Here is a 17438-nt window from a genome sequence, read left to right as displayed (position 1 = left end):
TGGTGTTGCCATTTTTGTAGCAGCAGATTCTATATACAGCACTATATCGATCTAGTAGTATATGAAGCAGCACTTTAGCAGGGACTTTTCACCAATCAGGTTCAATAGAATGGTCTAATTCTAAAATCCATTTAGTTTTTTATGAGATTTCTCTATCACTTCAACTCAGATTGATTTTAGACAATGCAAGTCAAAATGGTCTCCTCTTCCCCACAAAGATTAGTAACTCCATTTAATCTCCTTGTCCTCCAGCAGTCAATCATAACACACCCAACCTCTCCCTGGAACGGTTTGCCCTTCACTTCCTGCTTTATTTTCCCTTGCCAATATTCTCATCTCCATTTTTACCCCCTCTGCAATCAATTCTGTGTACTCCCTCCAGGGCCGGATTTTCCTATAGGCTAACTAGGCTTCAGCCTAGGGCCTCAAGATCAAGAGGGGCCTTTTATTTTTATTTATTATCCGTGCCACATTTTTGTAAAGGTTAGTACCAATTACAACATGTTTCATTTAATATATTGATATATATCACAGTAATGATGTATTTTATTATCTCTCATGTAATTTACAAACTTAAAAATGGGAGGTGAAAGGGCCCCATAAGTGGAATAGCCTAGGGCCTCTTTTCATCTAAATCCGGCCCTGACTCCCTCAGGAAAGTAATGTTTTCTGAGAAATGTACAAATTAACAGGGGAAGTGTAATAGGGCCACTCCCATCCATCTTATTCGTTTAAACAATCCAACCAAATGAACCGAACACTGGTTCTCACCCAGTGTTGGCAACATCCAGCTCTTTGAACTCTCATTCCAGGAAGGCGGATTTTCCATAGTTCTCCACTTGGCGGCAGTTCAATCTCTTCCTCCTTCAACTACTTTCCCCTTGAGCAGATTTTCAAGGAGTTCAGGAAGGGGACTGGGTTTACAGTTAAACTCTAAACTATGGTACAAATCACAATCACTAGATTAATCAGAAAAGTCATATTTTACTATGAAATTAATTGTGGTTTTAAAAAACAGTGTTACCAGTTACATTCCATTCAAGAAGTAATTCATTAATAACATTAATAACATTAATAACTTCTTCCAAAACATCACACCCCATTTTTCAGTGTGTGTTTCATGATTAGTAAGGAGGAAAAAAAACCTAATTCAATCTTACTCAATGTTTCCCTCCCAATGTATTTGTTTATATATGCATGAAGTTGCTTCTATACCTGAAATTTCAGGCATGACGTTTGTTTTGTTGTATGAGGCATGTTTTTATAGCTGGGTATTTTTAATATATAAAATAGTCATCCCCAATTGCTGGCCTCCTAATGTGTCGGGACTGCATCCTTAAATGCCAAAGGGTTGGAGATTCTGGGATTTATCTTGAGATCCCCGGATTTTAAAAATAACAAAGGTACAAAGAAATCCACTGTTTCTTTCCACAGTAGCGGTATGATGATGATTATTTTTTTAAGTTGGACATATTAGTAAGATATGGAGGACTTCAGCTCTCATTCCAAGCGCTCTTCTCAACACCGCGAAGAGGAAATCGAAAGCTTTCGCCAGCTTGTTCCACCCAGAACTGCTTCCTCCACAAAATGAATGGGATGAAAGGGCAAAGCCAAACGCCGCGTGACCTCGATCAGCCGGGAGACAACGCCCCCTCTCCTTCCCACGAGCGCGAAAATAGGGGGAGGTTCCGGCCAACACCCCCGCTCCCACCCCCACCCGACGAGTCAACGTTCCGTGTGACGTCACCCGCAGCCCTTTTTTCGGGGACTCCGGTGCCAAGATTAGAACGAACCATTTTCCGATAGAGGGGAGGAAGAAACACGCAGGGTGGCCGTTTAACCCAAGGTTTCCTTCTCTGTTTGTCTCCTCGCGTGGAAGTTGCCCTTCTTAGCCTCGCTCCGCGTTTTCCGTCCGCGGGAGCGCCGTTCGTCGACTTGAGGGAGACGGGGGAGAAACGCTTCGGTTCCTTCTCCCCCCCTTCCCCCCCTTATAGTGTTGGAAGCTGCGCTTGCGTCAATACCGGCAAGAGGGTGGGAGGGGGGGGAGTTGTACTGTACTACTGGTGCTCGTGTTCCTGTTCCCGGCTATTAGGCGGCGTTTTCCGTGGGCTTCTCCTTAGGCTGGCATCTTTCTGCCACCGGAGCCCCTTTTCCAATCCGCGCCCCTCCTGCGGGCTCTGAAAAGCAGGAAGAAGTCGGTCTTTGGCATAGAGAGCAGCAGGTTAGCTTTAGCTTTAGACCGCTCCCGGTGCGGAGCTTTTTCATTTAAATTGGGGTGTGCTTTTTTTTTCTTCCAAGAGCTCCGTCTCGCGTGCCGTAGCGTTATTATGTATCAAAGCTCTCTGAGGTCCTTGTGTTCCGCCCTGTCTAACCTCTGCTGCACTCCTTCTTCTGCCTCTTCCTCGACGATGCTGCTCCGCTCGCCGGCTCCAGTGAGGAGAGCCCTCTCGCCCTCTGCCCTCCTCGCCTCGTCCTCAGCTACCGCCGGAGTTCCGCGCTGCAATTGCCCGGCCCCAGGCAGTTCGACAGCTGCCAATTCCCAGGCTGGTGAGTGAGTTTTAGAACCTTCGGGGATGAAGATTCCATGGATGGAACGTTGTGGTTCGAGGGTCTTAATTCTATGCCCCCCTCTTTCTTCCCCCCCCCCCTCTCACCCCGAGAAAGCAAGAAGGAAGTCGCAAGGGTTGGGCGAGGCGCTTCCCTGCTTTCTCCCTAATCCTCACAGCAGCCTTGAAAGGTGGTGGTGTCCGTTTTATGGGTGGCATCGGAGGCTAGGTAGAAAGGGTGGCAGGCAGTCCTCGGTTTACAACAGTGGACGTTCAAAGATACAAGGGCCCTGAAAAAAAGTGACTCAGGAGGGTTTTTTCACAATTACAACGGTTGCAGCATCCTAACCGCCAGGTGATCAAAATTGAGACGCTTGGCCACTGACTCGTATTTATGACGATTTGCAGCATCCCGGGGTCATGTGATGCAACCTTCTGACAAGCAAAGTCAATAGGAAAACCAGATTCACTTAACAGCTGAGTTACTAACTTAACAACTGCCAGGGATTCACTTAGCAGCTGTGGCAAGAAAGGTCATTAAATGGAGCAAAGCTCACTTAACAAATGTCTCAGCCACATAAATTTTGGGCGCAATTGTGGTTGTAAATCGAGGATTGCCTGTAATCCTAAATTGTGATGGGAAGACGGTTTTCTGACATCTTGCCATTACACTGGTATTTGGGATGATTGCTTTGATCTGGGAATTGCCTTCTTTGCTTCTGGCTGCCAGATGCCCCTGCGCTGGATCCAAAGTGGCTGGTTGAAAATGGATGTACAGGTAGTCCTCAACTTATAGCAGTTCATTTAGAGATCATTCAAAGTTACATCATTGAAAAAAAGTGATTTATGACCGTTTTTTTACACTTATAACCACTGCAGCATCCCCATGGTGTTGTAATCAAAATTCAGATTCTTGGCAACTGACTCATATTTATGACAGTTACAATGTCCTGGGGCCATGTGAATGCATTTTGTAACCTGACAAGCAAAGTCAGAGGGCAAATCCAGTTCACTTAACAACCATATTAGTAATTTAACAATTGCAGTGATTCACTTAAAAGCTGGGCAAGAAAGGTCCTAAAATAGAGCAAAAGTCACTTAACAAATGTTTCACTTAGCAGCAGAAAATTGAAGGCTACCCGTAGAAATGAGCCATCTGGTCCCAATAAAAATTGAGAGCCATGAGTTATCTAGATTGGTTGCTTAGTGTAATTAAAAGCTGCTTTGCCCAGCTAGGAAAGACAAATAAAAAAAAGTCAATGAATGACGTGCGTTAGGTATCCAGAATCATTTGTTCCTTCAAGTGTTTTTTTTTCCTTTAAAAAAAAAGATTTGACTTTCTAAATTCTTTCTATGAACTGTTCCTGGGATTTAAAATTTTATACGTAATAGCCTTGTCAATTATGCTAAAGTTTCTTTTAACTACCTAGTACAGGGGTGTCCAAACTTGGCAACTTTAAGACTTGTGGACTTCAACTCCCCGAATTCCCCAGCCAGCAGAGGAATTCTGGCTGGGGAATTCGGGGAGTTGAAGTCCACAAGTCTTAAAGTTGCCAAGTTTGGACACCCCTGACCTAGTAGGTATTATATGAGGCATAAATGGGCAAGGCCATAGCATAGTATGTATTACTCTTCTGTGTGATTTTTGGTATGAAAATGCTTATTAGTGAAGTGATTCATTATATTTCATTTTCACATTATGCAGCTATGTGATGCATGTCTAACCTGAGGGAGGTAAATAGGTAAAGTTACAGGCTCCCTTGTGTGCCCCAACTAAGCAAGGATTTAGATAAAACTGTGTTTTATCTACATATATATTGATAAATTATGTTTCCCTGTTTGTTGTAGTTTGTCAGCTGACAAATTACAGCCTTCTTATAAAAATAATGACTCCTGTTTTTAAGCAGAGCAATTTGACTTACCTTAAAAGCCACTAAATCACAAAAAGATGGATTCGTGGATTGTGCAGTCATAATATGGTTTATTTAGCTTTTATGTAAGATATCATATTAATCCAACTATTATAAACCATGATTAATGGCTCAGTGTAATATGTTTATCGAACCAATTATAATATGCTTAGCAAACAATGATTAGGGCTTGCACATGCTTTAGTACAATACATAAAATAGCAATTATATGACCTTTTCTTTAAAAATGGCATTACTATGTTCTGTGGTTACTCTATAAAGTCCAGTGAGAATCCTTTTAAACCTTGTCTGCATTTCTTGCTGTTTCATGTAGTTCGATTGCAATCTGTATAAGAGATTAGGCAGCATTAGTTTATCTAGCTCATTAGTTTTTTCTGCTTCAGGAACTTAATGTAAACCTGATAACACAGTTGAAATTGCACATACAGAATTCACTGCCAGCTGTTATCAGCTTCTGACTTGTTTGTCCAGCTCAGTCTTGCCCAGCCTAGCATCTTCCAGATTTATTGGTCTTATATTCTGCCCAGCCTAGCATTTTCCGGGATTTATTGGACTTATATTCTGCCCAAGAATTTTTGCATTCTAGGATAATTCAAGGGTATAGATTATCAGAAGCAAGACTACTTACTTATTTCTATACTGCTAGACTAATTTATATACATATCTCTTATTCCTGGTTGAGGGCCCAAGCCAACATATATGGGTGTTGTGAATCACCCTCCAAATAGTAGTTGGGACAAGGATAAAAACTAATTTTGATTTCATGTTACAATTATAATTAATATAATAACTCTCCAATCACTTATTTAATATTTAGCTATCCATCTAGGCATTAAAGTAGTTGTTTCAGATTTGGAACAAGTGTTTCACATTCAAAAGGGATTGTTTTAATACTTTAAAAATATTTGGCTGTTCAAACCACAGTCTCTATTTTGAAACTGTTGTATACCTAAGAAATTGCAAACAACCTGACAAACCCTAAGCCTGCGGGGGTGGGGGGTGTGAACTTATTTTTTTCAGGGTAATGTCTACTCAGAAGTAAGAGCACTACTTCAGCTCTTTCAGGATTGTTGTTATATGAATACTGAAGATCTCTCTCTTTCTCTTTATTGCCCAATTCAGTAAAGTCTTATCCAAACAAAAAGATCTTTAGTTCTTTTTAACATGATTGAGGTTAACCTTGGGCAATTATCTGCATATAATGTATCTTTATAAACTTTGGTCAAGTGGTCAATTTAGACAAAAGATTACCTTGTCTAGAGTGTTCTCTTTCTTTCCAGTCTTTCCAGTAACATGTGAAATCATGAAAGGTCAGGATCAAGCAACTTTTGGGGATGGGAAAATTGAAAGAAAGTGACAGTGAGCAGGATGAGGAAACAAACTGACTTAAGATCTTTCTCTGCCAAAAGGAATCCTTGAGGCCACAGACTCTGGTTTAACATTATAATGTGCATAATCTTTGGTTACTGTCTTTCCACCCATATCAAATGGCAAGATAACAAATTTTATTCAGGAATTTGTCTTCTTTCCTAAAAGGGAAGAAGCCAGGGGTGGGTTCCTGCCAGTTCTAACCTCTTCTATAGAAGAGGTTCCACAAATTTACAGTGCCGTTTAGAACTGGTTCCAGCTCCCTCCCCTCGCCCATCCGCATATCATCAAGATGAAGAGTGAGAGGAGGAATTCTGGGAGTTGAAACCCACAAGTCTTAAAGCTGTCAAGTTTGAACACCCCTGGGTTTTTTTCTAAAAGGTTAGGGGTGCAAGGGTCTTGTAACTTGACAGCTTTAAGACTTGCACACTTCAATGCCAGAGTTCCTGAGCCAACATGACTGGAGGAGGAATTCTGGGAGTTGAAATCCACAAGTCTTAAAGCTGTCAAGTTTGAACACCTCTGGTTTTTTTTTAAAGGGTTAGGGGTGCAAGGGTCTTGTAACTTGACAGCTTTAAGACTTTCACACTTCAATGCCAGAGTTCCTGAGTCAACATGACTGGAGGAGGAATTCTGGGGGGTGAAGCCCACAAGTCTTAAAGCTGTCAAATTTGAACACCCCCGGGTTTTTTTTTCTAAAGTATTAGGGGTGCAAGGATCTTGTAACTTGACAGCTTTAAGACTTGCGTGCTTCAAATGCCAGAGTTTCTGAGCCAACATTTTGGTTGCTAAGCAAGAGCGTTGTTAAATGAATTTTACCAGTTGGCCACGCTCACCCAGTCACATGGCCGGCAGGCCACTCCCACCTGGTCACATGACCATTGTTAAAAATCTTGCCCAGAATAACTAACAAAATCCGTGCTTATCAGAGAAAAGATTCCAATCCTTGGCATCTCCAGTTTAGCAAAGATCAAATACAAAATACTCAATTCTGTCCGAATCCTAGAAATTAACTTCAGTCAGTACTGGACTAGATGGATAAATAGCCTGACCTTTTAGCAGCTTTTTAAATATGGTGATTCAGGATATCATCTAGAAAAGTTCTAATTTAATGTTTTGAGATGAGTTTTCCATTGTTCAATACTGTAGGGCAGACAAAATAAGCCAACATTTGAACATTATGCAGAACAAGGTATCCTGTTATCTTAGCACATGAAGTTTACATATAAAATGGTACATTTTCTGTATTTTAGGTATGTCTTTGTTTTCTTGATGCAAAATATATATAAAAGTGCTGTAGACTTAACTGATTTTTGCTCAGGAACCGTAAAAACATAATATCAGAGGCACACATCTTCCACAAAAAATAACCCCAACTTCTAATAAGCAATTCCCAATATTTTTCAACTGATAAATATTCTATGAAAGAACTCACTCTATACTCCTTCTGGAAAACTAAAAGAGGGCTCCATTTAAATATCCAGAATTAAGTTGCCCTCTAAACCAGGGGTCTCCAACCTTGGCAACTTTAAGACTTGTGGACTTCAACTCTCTGGGAGTTGAAGTCCACAAGTCTTAAAGTTGCCAAGGTTGGAGACCCCTGCTCTAAACAATACACTTGTCCTTTATCTCAGGAAGTAGGAGGGGGGGAGGATATTCTTGAGATTCCCATTTGAAGCAACGGAGCAGATGGATTGGTTCTATCTGCAGAAGGCAGTCCTACAGATATCTATAGTAAGCACCAAGCCAGGGAGCATTCCCTGGGTTAAAATGAGGATTTTGAATTATATGCAGAAGCTTATTGAAAGCCATCGCACAAGCATTATGTAACACTGGCAGCTTTTGTCTATTAATAGGCAGGTTGTGCCATTTTTTAAAAATCAATTGCAGCTTCTAACTAGTTTTCAAGGGCATCCCTGTACAGAGCGCATGACAATAGTCAATGCAAGAAATTACGAAGGGCATAGATTACTGATGATACCACACCACACGCCAAATTGGCACATCACTTTACCTAGTGGCTTCATGTTGATACGAAATAGTTGTCCTTGGATCCACCAGACATATTTGCATCCTTTATTCTAGGATGTGACATTGACTTAGGAAATTGAATACATTAGTTATTGTAAATCATTGTTCATTTTTTTAATATTATATAAACACAGGTATTGGTTATAGAAGCTGTTTTGACAATCTGCAAAACTACCAGCAATAATCTGAATGTAAAAAACATATTCAATAGCATTTGTACAAATCTTTATAAAAATGTATAAATGATAGCACACATGGGATCTTGCAAATATTTATTAGAACTTACATCTGTTACATCAGCATGTTACAATCACCACCCAATTATTGATTGGTAACATTCTAATCCAAAGCAAGGTTCATTGAGCTTATGTTCTGAATACAAATTGCTAGAGTTGCCCTGTGTAGAAGGGCCTAGTGATTGCTGGCAGAGTCTGGCTGGATATTAATTGTCTGGGTTGAACAATCCAGTACATTGCATAAGCACTATTGAGTAACTTGCTGTAACTTAGATAGGCACAATTAAGCAACCTACTTATTCTGCTGGAAGCAGCAATATTCAGCTGCATCAAGGTTAGACAGAAGCAGCTAGTTGGACTTTCACACCATTATCTCCTAAGCTCTGCATATTTTAAACTTTTGTTGAAGATTTACAACTCAATATAAAAAAAAATGAAGTGCAAACTACTGACAAATTACATCTTAAGGTATAGGCTGTTAGGTTACAAGGGTAAAATATCTAGAATTTCAAGAATTCTAGATATTTTAGTTTGTTAGATGTTTGCTGCTGTCTGGTCGATCAGAAAATGTGCATATTTTTAGAGTAGGAGCTGAGTTCCACGTTAAGATTTTGCTACTGCATACTGTTGCAATGCAGCTGTAGGAATTTAAGAATTGATGTCATTCTGCTGATGTCTATGATCTGCTTTATCGAACAAGAAGTAGACAGAATCATCCTCTCTGTTAAATTGGCATTACAAATACTTAGAATATTGCAGCATCTCCAAATAATTTAGCAAAGTAGGCTTGGCATGGTAATAATAGATTGCTGTCTAAAATTGTAAAATGGGTTGGGAGAAGACACAGGACAGCTTCACAATTATGTAGATTAGTAATTTGAAGAAATTTCTATTTCTGATAGTACTGTTGCTACCAAAATGCCTAAATCTGTCCAGATTATTCACAAAGGAATGGGAGAAGATCAGCTTAATTGCAGGTTAAAATAGCTATGAAGCATCTTTTCTAGCTAAGATTTGTTTTAAAAATAACAATTGCAGGCATATGTTGAATAAGGCTTTCAAGGTGCACCCAACACACCTGCATAATATTAAATAATGCAGGTAAACCTGGGAAGATTTCTATTCTAGTTATATATATCATATGCAACTATCAATTGCAAGGGAAGGGAGAGAGTTCTTGCTCATATTTATGAAAAATGCATGTTAAATGACTTAACCATTCTTTGAAGGGTCTGTGCGATGAAGTATAATGGTAGAATTGTTTCAGGACCAGAAAATGTCATAAAGTTTTTGCACCAGTATGAATTTTGACCAACAAAGCTTTTGTAGCTTTTGAAATAATTTACAACAGATAGAACTTTCTCTGGGAAAACACTAAATGTTTTAATAAAGTTGTTGTACAATGTATACTCCTTGAGCTGTATGTTCACTTACTTACTATTGGCATTTCTCTACTGCTCTACTAAAAATGGCTCCGAGGAACAAGTTAGGAAATTGTTTTATATATTGTATGATGAAATTACATACATTTATAGGTTTATGTTAATCCAAAAAAGTATATTTAGTTTAATTCGGAAAGCATAATTGTGATGAACAGAAGTGCACAAATAAACTGAGATCCAATTCAAATTTGTGATTTAATTCAGAATCAATTTGATTTAAATGCGTGACTTGATTTAAAGGCTAATTTGAGTTGAATTGGTGATTCATCACTGCTGATATAAAGCACAAGTCCATTGAATCCAGCAAATTGATTCAACACAATAAATATATATGATTGTTTCACAATTAGAATGAAGATACAATTTGAAGGGTGGTTTTGATTGCAATGCCTTTAAACAAAATCAAAGCCGCATACAGCTATAATCATGTCTTAGAGGAGTCTTAAATCTAGGAAACCTTTTAGAACTTTTCAATTTTTTTTTTCAGAATAAAACCAATCAATTTTGTAGGTCACCCGTCCTTCAATGTGAGATTTATAATCGAAAACTGGATTGCTCCAGGGGTTTCATTATTTTTAATATAACTTGTCATGATAGGATATTAAGAACGTTGAAAGAGAGAAAGAAATAACAGTGTTTAAGCAATTCCCTTTGTTCCTAGTCCAATTAAAAACATTTCGTATTTTTGAAATGGATGTCGTCCCCTGAGGACATGCTTCAAAGCACACATTCCTCTTCTGGGTGTGTTGCTGTTCATGACTCACTTTCAATGTTCTCTAATATGTCATCTCAGCCAAGTCATGGAAAATATCAGAATTAATTGCGAGAACACTGGTAAAAAAAAAAAGATTCATACTTATTCACTGAACCAAATGTGAAACAGCACAATGGATACTGACCGTATAAATGGGCTTATTAAGGAATTTGCCTGAAAATCACACAAGTCAAGAATATTTTGCTGGTATTATTAGACCAAGAACAAGCTAACTGATGGGATTTTTGTGACGAAAGGATAATACAAAGTTCAGCCAATGATTAGGTTCCCACTTTGTGCTATTATGATTTTTGTCTTCAATCCAGTCCTTGTGATTTTTAAAACAGGGACTTTTGTTAATCAACGTGTTTTATCTAGTAAATCATGATGATGAAAATCATGCCTTGGTGTGATTAGATTTGTATCTTCCATTGAAAAAGAAAAAGACACAGCATTCAAAAAGCAGTGAGCACTTTACTTCACCTCGTCAATTTTTATGACGCTGAAATACCAAGGTGGAGGAAAGCACCGAGAGAATCGCTTTAGTGCAAATGCTGGCTGGAGAATTCTGGGAGTTGAAGTCCACCTATCTTACAGTTGCCAAGGCTAAAAAACACTTAGGTAAATATGAACCCTAGTCTCAAGTTGAGGGAAACAGCTGGTTCCAAGCAGTTTAGTCAAGTTGCAATAAAAGAGCAACAAATGATGAGGCATCAGAAAAAGCAGGCATAAATTCAGTTTTTATTTGAGGTAATGGTGATAGTGGATTTTGTAAAAAAAAAAAAAAAAAACCTTGTTTCAATGGGAAAAGTTACATGAAACACCACTAGATGTCTCTTGTGTACCGGTGGCATAGGAAAAGCTCACACATGACTTTGGAGGCTGGCAATTCAGTGTGCCATTCTCCATTTGAGTTGTTTACCGCTTGTGTTGATATATCTAATTTCTCAGGTAATTATTGCTTAATATAACTAGCAGCTTTCTAAAATTTTGCCTTTTCGTTATTAGAAAGCCCACTTTTCATCAAAATGCAACTTGGGTAACTCTACAGGTCTGTAAGGCTGATCTCTTTAACTTTTCCTGCTTTGTGAATTATAAATAGTTGTTGAATTAAAACAGAATTGCTAAGAGCAGTCCGAGGAAGCAGGAAGACAGTAAACTGTTAAAAGCTTAATTCCCTATTTTAAAAGTAGTGGAAATCCTTATTTTGCAGCCTTGAAAAGATTAATATAGGCTTTTCTATTATTACAGTATAGACATGTGGAGGAAAGTTTATCTTTTGACACTGGAAATCATGAATAGTTTCTTTTTAAAGTGCAGGGTAACTTTTTGGTTCATATGCAATGCATAAGATGATGGGGTTTAGATTAGCAGGGGTAGGAAGGCACTTGATTATATATTATAAAGATAATTTAAATTATCATGTAAGATCTTTGGGATTATGAGGTGCTTAGTATTTGCAAGGGGGGGGGGAGCTATTGAAAAACCAGAGAACCGTGCACAATTTTGTACTGCAGTTCTTTCCATTTTAAATTTGATTAGTTTATTTTAGCTTGCTCTCTAATTTAAAATTTATGAAACTCAGATCTCCTGATTTGGGGTTTGTTTTTTGTTTTTGTTTTATTGTTGTTGTTTTTGCAGAATATTGCTGATGTGATAGGAAAAAAACTTTGTAAACCCAAGAATTTATTTACAGTACATTATAGGAACATTTTTTTGATTCTTAATTTATGAAAATAAGAAGAAGTAGTGAATGAGCTTTAGATTGATTTGTGATTGCAACATGTATTTGCTGGTTAATAAAGCAGAATATATATGATTTGGCTTTCTTGTAAAGTGATTTGCCTTTCTTATGCAATTTGGAAGACATAAAGTTCTGTGTTCCGCGATGTGGCATGACAGAAATTTTGTAGGCTGTGTTGTTTAATAAGAAGCATATCCACTGATTACTGTCTCAGATGTAATAGCTGCCACCATTGGTGTAACTGGTTGTGCTATATAACTTGGTAAAAAATATTTGGAATGTGATAGGTCACCTTCAAATATCAGTCCAATAAATGAAAGAGCCTGAATAGGCAACTGGAAAAAGCTGCAGTTGGCTAGGTGCCATAACATAGGTTGATTCTAAGAGCTCAAAACTTGGTTTATAGAGATCATAACAATGACTAAGTGAAATATCTTAAGGGGACAGTATAAAAAGAGGAACTTAGATTTGCAGAATTTAAGAAGGGAAATGCATATTGCGTTGTTAACATATTGAAAAATATGCTATCAGTTGTGCTTGCTTATGTTACATAGCATACCTCTTCACATTGGCTGCAAATTTTGAAAATGGAAGTTCATTATATCTGGAGCCTTACGAGCACCGTAAGTTTTGATCTGAGAGAAATTAACAGATTAGAAATTGGAATTGCTGTACTGAAGTTCTTCTCTCTCTCTTTTTCAGGGTATTCCATGGGCAACAGTACAAGTAGGCTCTATAGTGCACTGGCTAAGACTTTGAGTAGCAGTGTCATTACTAAGCACCAGGACTACTTGGAACAAACAGATCCTGAATTTCTGGATCCTATAGATCCCAAAGATCTACTTGAAGAATGCCAGATTGTTCTTCAGAACCGTCCAGCCCGGCTCCAAAGGGATTTTGTGGATTTGAGGACCAGCTTTGTCAGAAATCATCAGCCCATTAGGGTTATGCAATGGAATATACTTGCACAAGGTACAATCTTAATTGAGAAACTGTGTCTGAGCCTTGTAAAATGAAAAGTCTAGTCGGCTTTGTGCTTATGCTTTCATTCAGTTGGCAGATCTTTTTATGCATTCTTTAAGTTAGCAGATTTGGGGTACTGAAACATTTTTTTAATCAAGGTACCTCTAAAGGATGCGGTGGTTCAGTGGCTAAGACACCAAGCTTGTTAATCAGAAAGTTTGGCAGTTCGAATCCCTAGCGCCATGTAACGGAGTGAGCTTCTGTTACTTGTCCCAGCTTCTGCCAACCTAGCAGTTCAAAAGCAATGAAAAATTCAAGTAGAAAAAATAGGGACCACTTTGGTGGGAAGGTAACAACGTTCAGTGTGCCTTCAGCATTTAGTTATGCCAACCACATGACCACGGAGATGTCTTCGGACAGCGCTAGCTCTTCGGTTTTGAAATGGAGATGAGCACTGCCTCCTAGAGTCTGAAACAACTAGCATATATATGTGAGGGAAACCTTTATCTTTACCTTAACTCAAATCTATTAACTTAAAAATGCATTAAAAATTCAGAACCCATTATACCTGTGCAGGTGGAATTTTTATTGAAGTTCAAACCAATTTTATTTTCAAAGTTCTGGTCAGTGCAGCGAATCCATTGTCATGTAATACACTGTAGATATTTTTCTAAGGTGATCATGATACCTTGTCATTGAAGATGAAAAAAATATTATCAGCCAATTATGCCACATATCAAGAGGGGGTGGGGTACATCAGCACTGCCTTTCTCTCAGTATGACCCAATGGGTCCTAGATAGTTTAGTTAGCCTATAATTGTCAGAATTTTCAATCAAAAAACACATAATAATGGATGAGATACAATTAAGTTTGCTACCTAAGACCCCTTTCATTATTTTTTGGGTACAAACATATGTAAACTTTTCAATATTTATTTTTTTAAGATCAGACAAGTAATAATTTTATTATTATTTCTGTTATCATATCCCTAACAAAGTAGTAGGATCATTACTCAGAGCAAAGATTTAAAATATTGATAACTCACAGAAATAATAAACCTAGAATATATAAATATTATCCAAATACGAAATGTATTAACCCAACTTAAAAAAAAATCATTAAAACATTATTCTAAAAAGTAGAATGTAAAATGTGGACAGACACTAGTGGTGGGTTTCAGGGGGTACGCCCAAGTACGGGCATACCGGTGCCTGCTGGGAGCAGCAGGCACCATTCCGGTACGGTGCTTCGGAGGGCCCACCCGCCCACCCGTGTTCCTTAGTTGTATTTGACCCTACTGGGCCATTTGTGCATGCGCACACAGCATACGGCGCCTGCGCGATGCTCCGAGGAGCTAGAGCGTCGCAGGCGGTGGGTGCGCATCTGGTGGATGCCCAGCCCCATCGCAGCATATCTGTTGCAACGGGATCCGGAACCCACCACTAACAGACATCCTGACTTTAAAATAGCCAATAATATAAATGAGGTGCTAAGAACCAGAACAACACTATGAGCTGATCAGAATAGTTGTTACTTGCCTGTTTACAACAATCTCACCAGACTTCACTCTCTTGAAAACAATCAGATAAAGGCTCCAGGGATTTTAAGGGATAGGAGATTGAGTCTCCTTCACTTCTTCCTCTGCAAGGATTCCCAGCTAGTCAGTCTCTTAACTTCACCCCCATCCACTCTAGTTGTAGATTCCACCACATATTCTGACTCATATATATTTTCACCTTAGATTATTCCTTATGTGTGAACTAAATTGCTGTTTTTTAAACTTTTTGTTGATATGAAATCCAGTGGAGTTGTCACCTTGAATTTTTCCTTGGATAATGTGAAATGTACCATCAAACTTAGCCCACCTTTTTAATGGTTTATGTTTGGCGGTATAAATCAAGTAACTTTTATTCGCAAAATGATCATTGTAATGTAGTACTTTTACTCTGGGGTCAGCATACACATTTCAATCCCATGGATTAGAAATATACAAATGTAGTTTACAATATTTAAATAAAAATGGTGCATAAATAGGGAAGAATTATCTTTAGGCTTTGATTTACTAATCAAAGTAAAATTGGAATTGCAAAAATGATGTTTAACTAGATTCTGAACAAAACTATAGTTGAAGTATGTCACTCATGAATAAGTTTGAGCAAGGAAGATTAATTTTGCCATGTAGTTCTCTAGTACTAGATGACTAAAAATATACCAATAGTTTCAGTTTTCTACAAAGTTCCACTTAAGAGTAGGGATTGGACTACTGTATTTTTCGGAGTATAAGACGCACCCTTTTCCCTCAAAAAAGTGGCTGAAAATCTGGGTGCATCTTATACACTGAATACAGCATTTTTTTCAGCATGCTCCCGAAACTCCACGCCCTTCACCAAAATGGCTGTGCATAGCTTTTAAGAGGCTTTCAGAGTGCTCCTCGGGGCTGGGGAGGGCAGAAATGAGCAAAAAACTGGCCTTTTTTTGCTCAATTTTGCCCCCGCAGCCCCCAGGAGCATTCTATAAGCCGCCTAAAGGTTATCCATGCCCTTTCTTTGACAAAAATGGGCCATTTTTTGCTCATCCCCCCCCCCCCGGCCCTAGGAGCACAAGCCTCCTAAAGGCTATTCATGCCCTTTTTTTGGAAAAAAAAACGGGCCATTTTTGGGAGGTTTGCAGAATGCAAAAACTTTTTTCCTCTTCAAAACCTTGGTGCGTCTTATACTCCAAAAATATGGTTTTGTTTTTACATGTTTTATGGGAAGTAAAATGTTTCCTAGAGGAAGTTTTCTTAACTAATATATTTTCTTTATTCCAGCTCTTGGGGAAGGCAAGGACAACTTTATCCAATGCCCCATGGAAGCCCTGAGATGGGAAGAAAGGAAGTGCCTCATTCTAGAAGAGATCCTTGCTTACCAGCCAGATATCCTCTGTCTACAAGAAGTGGATCACTATTTTGATACTTTTCAGCCATTACTCAGTCGGCTGGGCTACCAATGTGCTTTTCTTCCTAAACCATGTTCTCCATGTTTAGATGTGGAATGTAACAATGGCCCAGATGGCTGTGCTTTGTTCTTCCTTAAGGACAGGTTTACGCTAATTAGTAGTACCAACATCAGGTTGACAGCCACGACGTTCAAGACCAATCAAGTGGCTATAGTTCAGATCCTGAAATGTAACGAGACTGGGAAATTGTTCTGTGTAGCTGTCACCCACTTGAAAGCTCGCAATGGCTGGGAGAGGCTACGATCTGCTCAAGGTGCCGATCTTCTTGAAAATCTAAAACAGATCACCCAGGACGCGGAAATCCCTCTTATAGTCTGTGGTGATTTCAATGCTGAGCCTACAGAAGAAGTGTATAAGCAATTCTCTGAATCTAGTCTGAACCTAAACAGTGCTTACAAACTGCTGAGTACAAATGGACTAACAGAGCCTCCATACACCACATGGAAGATCCGTCCTTCTGGAGAATGCAGGCATACACTTGATTATATCTGGTATTCACAACAGACCTTAAAAGTAGATGCTGCCCTCAGCCTTTTAACTGAGGAGCAAATTGGACCCAATAGGCTGCCATCTTTCAATTACCCTTCAGACCATCTATCTTTAGTATGTGATTTCACCTTTAATGAAAATCCAGAGAAGTTTTTAAGATTAAGTGAAATATAGAGGGGTGGAGAATGTATTAATGCACTGTGTTTGTGCAGGCACAGACTTTTACCACAGACTTCTGGGGGTGGGATGAGAGAAGTATTTATGAATGGAGAATTAATAATCTACTCTTATAGCCTTGATGTTTTTTTCTTATTATCTCCGTGCTATGACAAAAAATACAGTATGTCTGGCTAACTGCTTATGCTCTTTTTCTTTTCTGAAGAAAAGTACTGCTGTTATTCAGCTCTAATCGTAACAAGATGTTTTTTCTTCCTATATTTAAGATCTTGCATTGTAAAGTTGCACTGCATGTAACAGCATTGTCCTGTCTGTCGAGAGTCAGTTAGACCAATGCCCAGGGTTCGTCCCTCCCATATTGGACCATATGACCAAATTTTGTTCAGCATAAAGTTTAATATAAGCCTCAGTTAATTTTTTTCTGAGGTTGTCTTGAATTGTGCCTTCTACTTGAATAAATTTAGTGTTAAATCTCGAACCTGTGTATTGCTTTTGAAGATATTTCAAGGTGTATTAGAATTTCTAGTCATTCACCCACATGGAAGGTAATATACATAGTCCTTGACTTATGCCCACAATTGAATCCATACTTTCTGTTGCTAAGTGAGACATGCCCACCAAGCCACACCACGCTCACCAAGACACGGCCATAGAGCCGGTAGTAAAAAAAAAAAGAATTTTACCACTGCATACAATGTTTATCAAGATGCAGTCAGAAAGATTCTGACTGACTTTCAACCCTTCCATATTTCAGGTGGG

At 38.7% G+C, this 17438-nt stretch overlaps 1 protein-coding gene across 2 annotated transcripts; it reads left to right on the top strand.

The window, feature by feature from the left end:
- Positions 1-1703: 1703 nt before the first annotated feature.
- NOCT (nocturnin) lies at positions 1704-17157 on the top strand. 2 transcript variants are annotated; one of them, XM_081959247.1, is made up of 4 exons: positions 1704-1828; positions 2434-2547; positions 12755-13024; positions 15826-17157. In XM_081959247.1, the coding sequence occupies exons 3-4, from the start codon at positions 12763-12765 to the stop codon at positions 16674-16676; spliced, it is 1113 nt and encodes a 370-aa protein (XP_081815373.1). In that variant the 5' UTR covers positions 1704-1828; positions 2434-2547; positions 12755-12762; the 3' UTR covers positions 16677-17157. The 2 variants fall into 2 exon arrangements, with proteins under 2 accessions (XP_081815373.1, XP_081815372.1); XM_081959246.1 differs by lacking the exon at positions 1704-1828 and having other exon boundaries at positions 2027-2547.
- Positions 17158-17438: the final 281 nt, after the last annotated feature.

This window comes from Natrix helvetica (genome assembly GCF_964273705.1).
Source record: "Natrix helvetica genome assembly, chromosome: 7".
NCBI lineage: Eukaryota > Metazoa > Chordata > Lepidosauria > Squamata > Natricidae > Natrix > Natrix helvetica.
Note: the sequence above shows the minus strand (reverse complement) of the source record. Positions and strands in the feature narration are given on the sequence as shown.

What these genes read in the sequence shown, in the direction of transcription:
- NOCT (XM_081959246.1), top strand. Translation starts at nt 2,328, where the DNA reads ATGTATCAAAGCTCTCTGAGGTCCTTGTGTTCCGCCCTGTCTAACCTC. An exon ending in AGCTGCCAATTCCCAGGCTG is followed by an intron (nt 2,548 to 12,754) that starts GTGAGTGAGTTT and finishes TCTCTTTTTCAG; the next exon opens with GGTATTCCATGGGCAACAGT. An exon ending in ATGGAATATACTTGCACAAG is followed by an intron (nt 13,025 to 15,825) that starts GTACAATCTTAA and finishes TCTTTATTCCAG; the next exon opens with CTCTTGGGGAAGGCAAGGAC.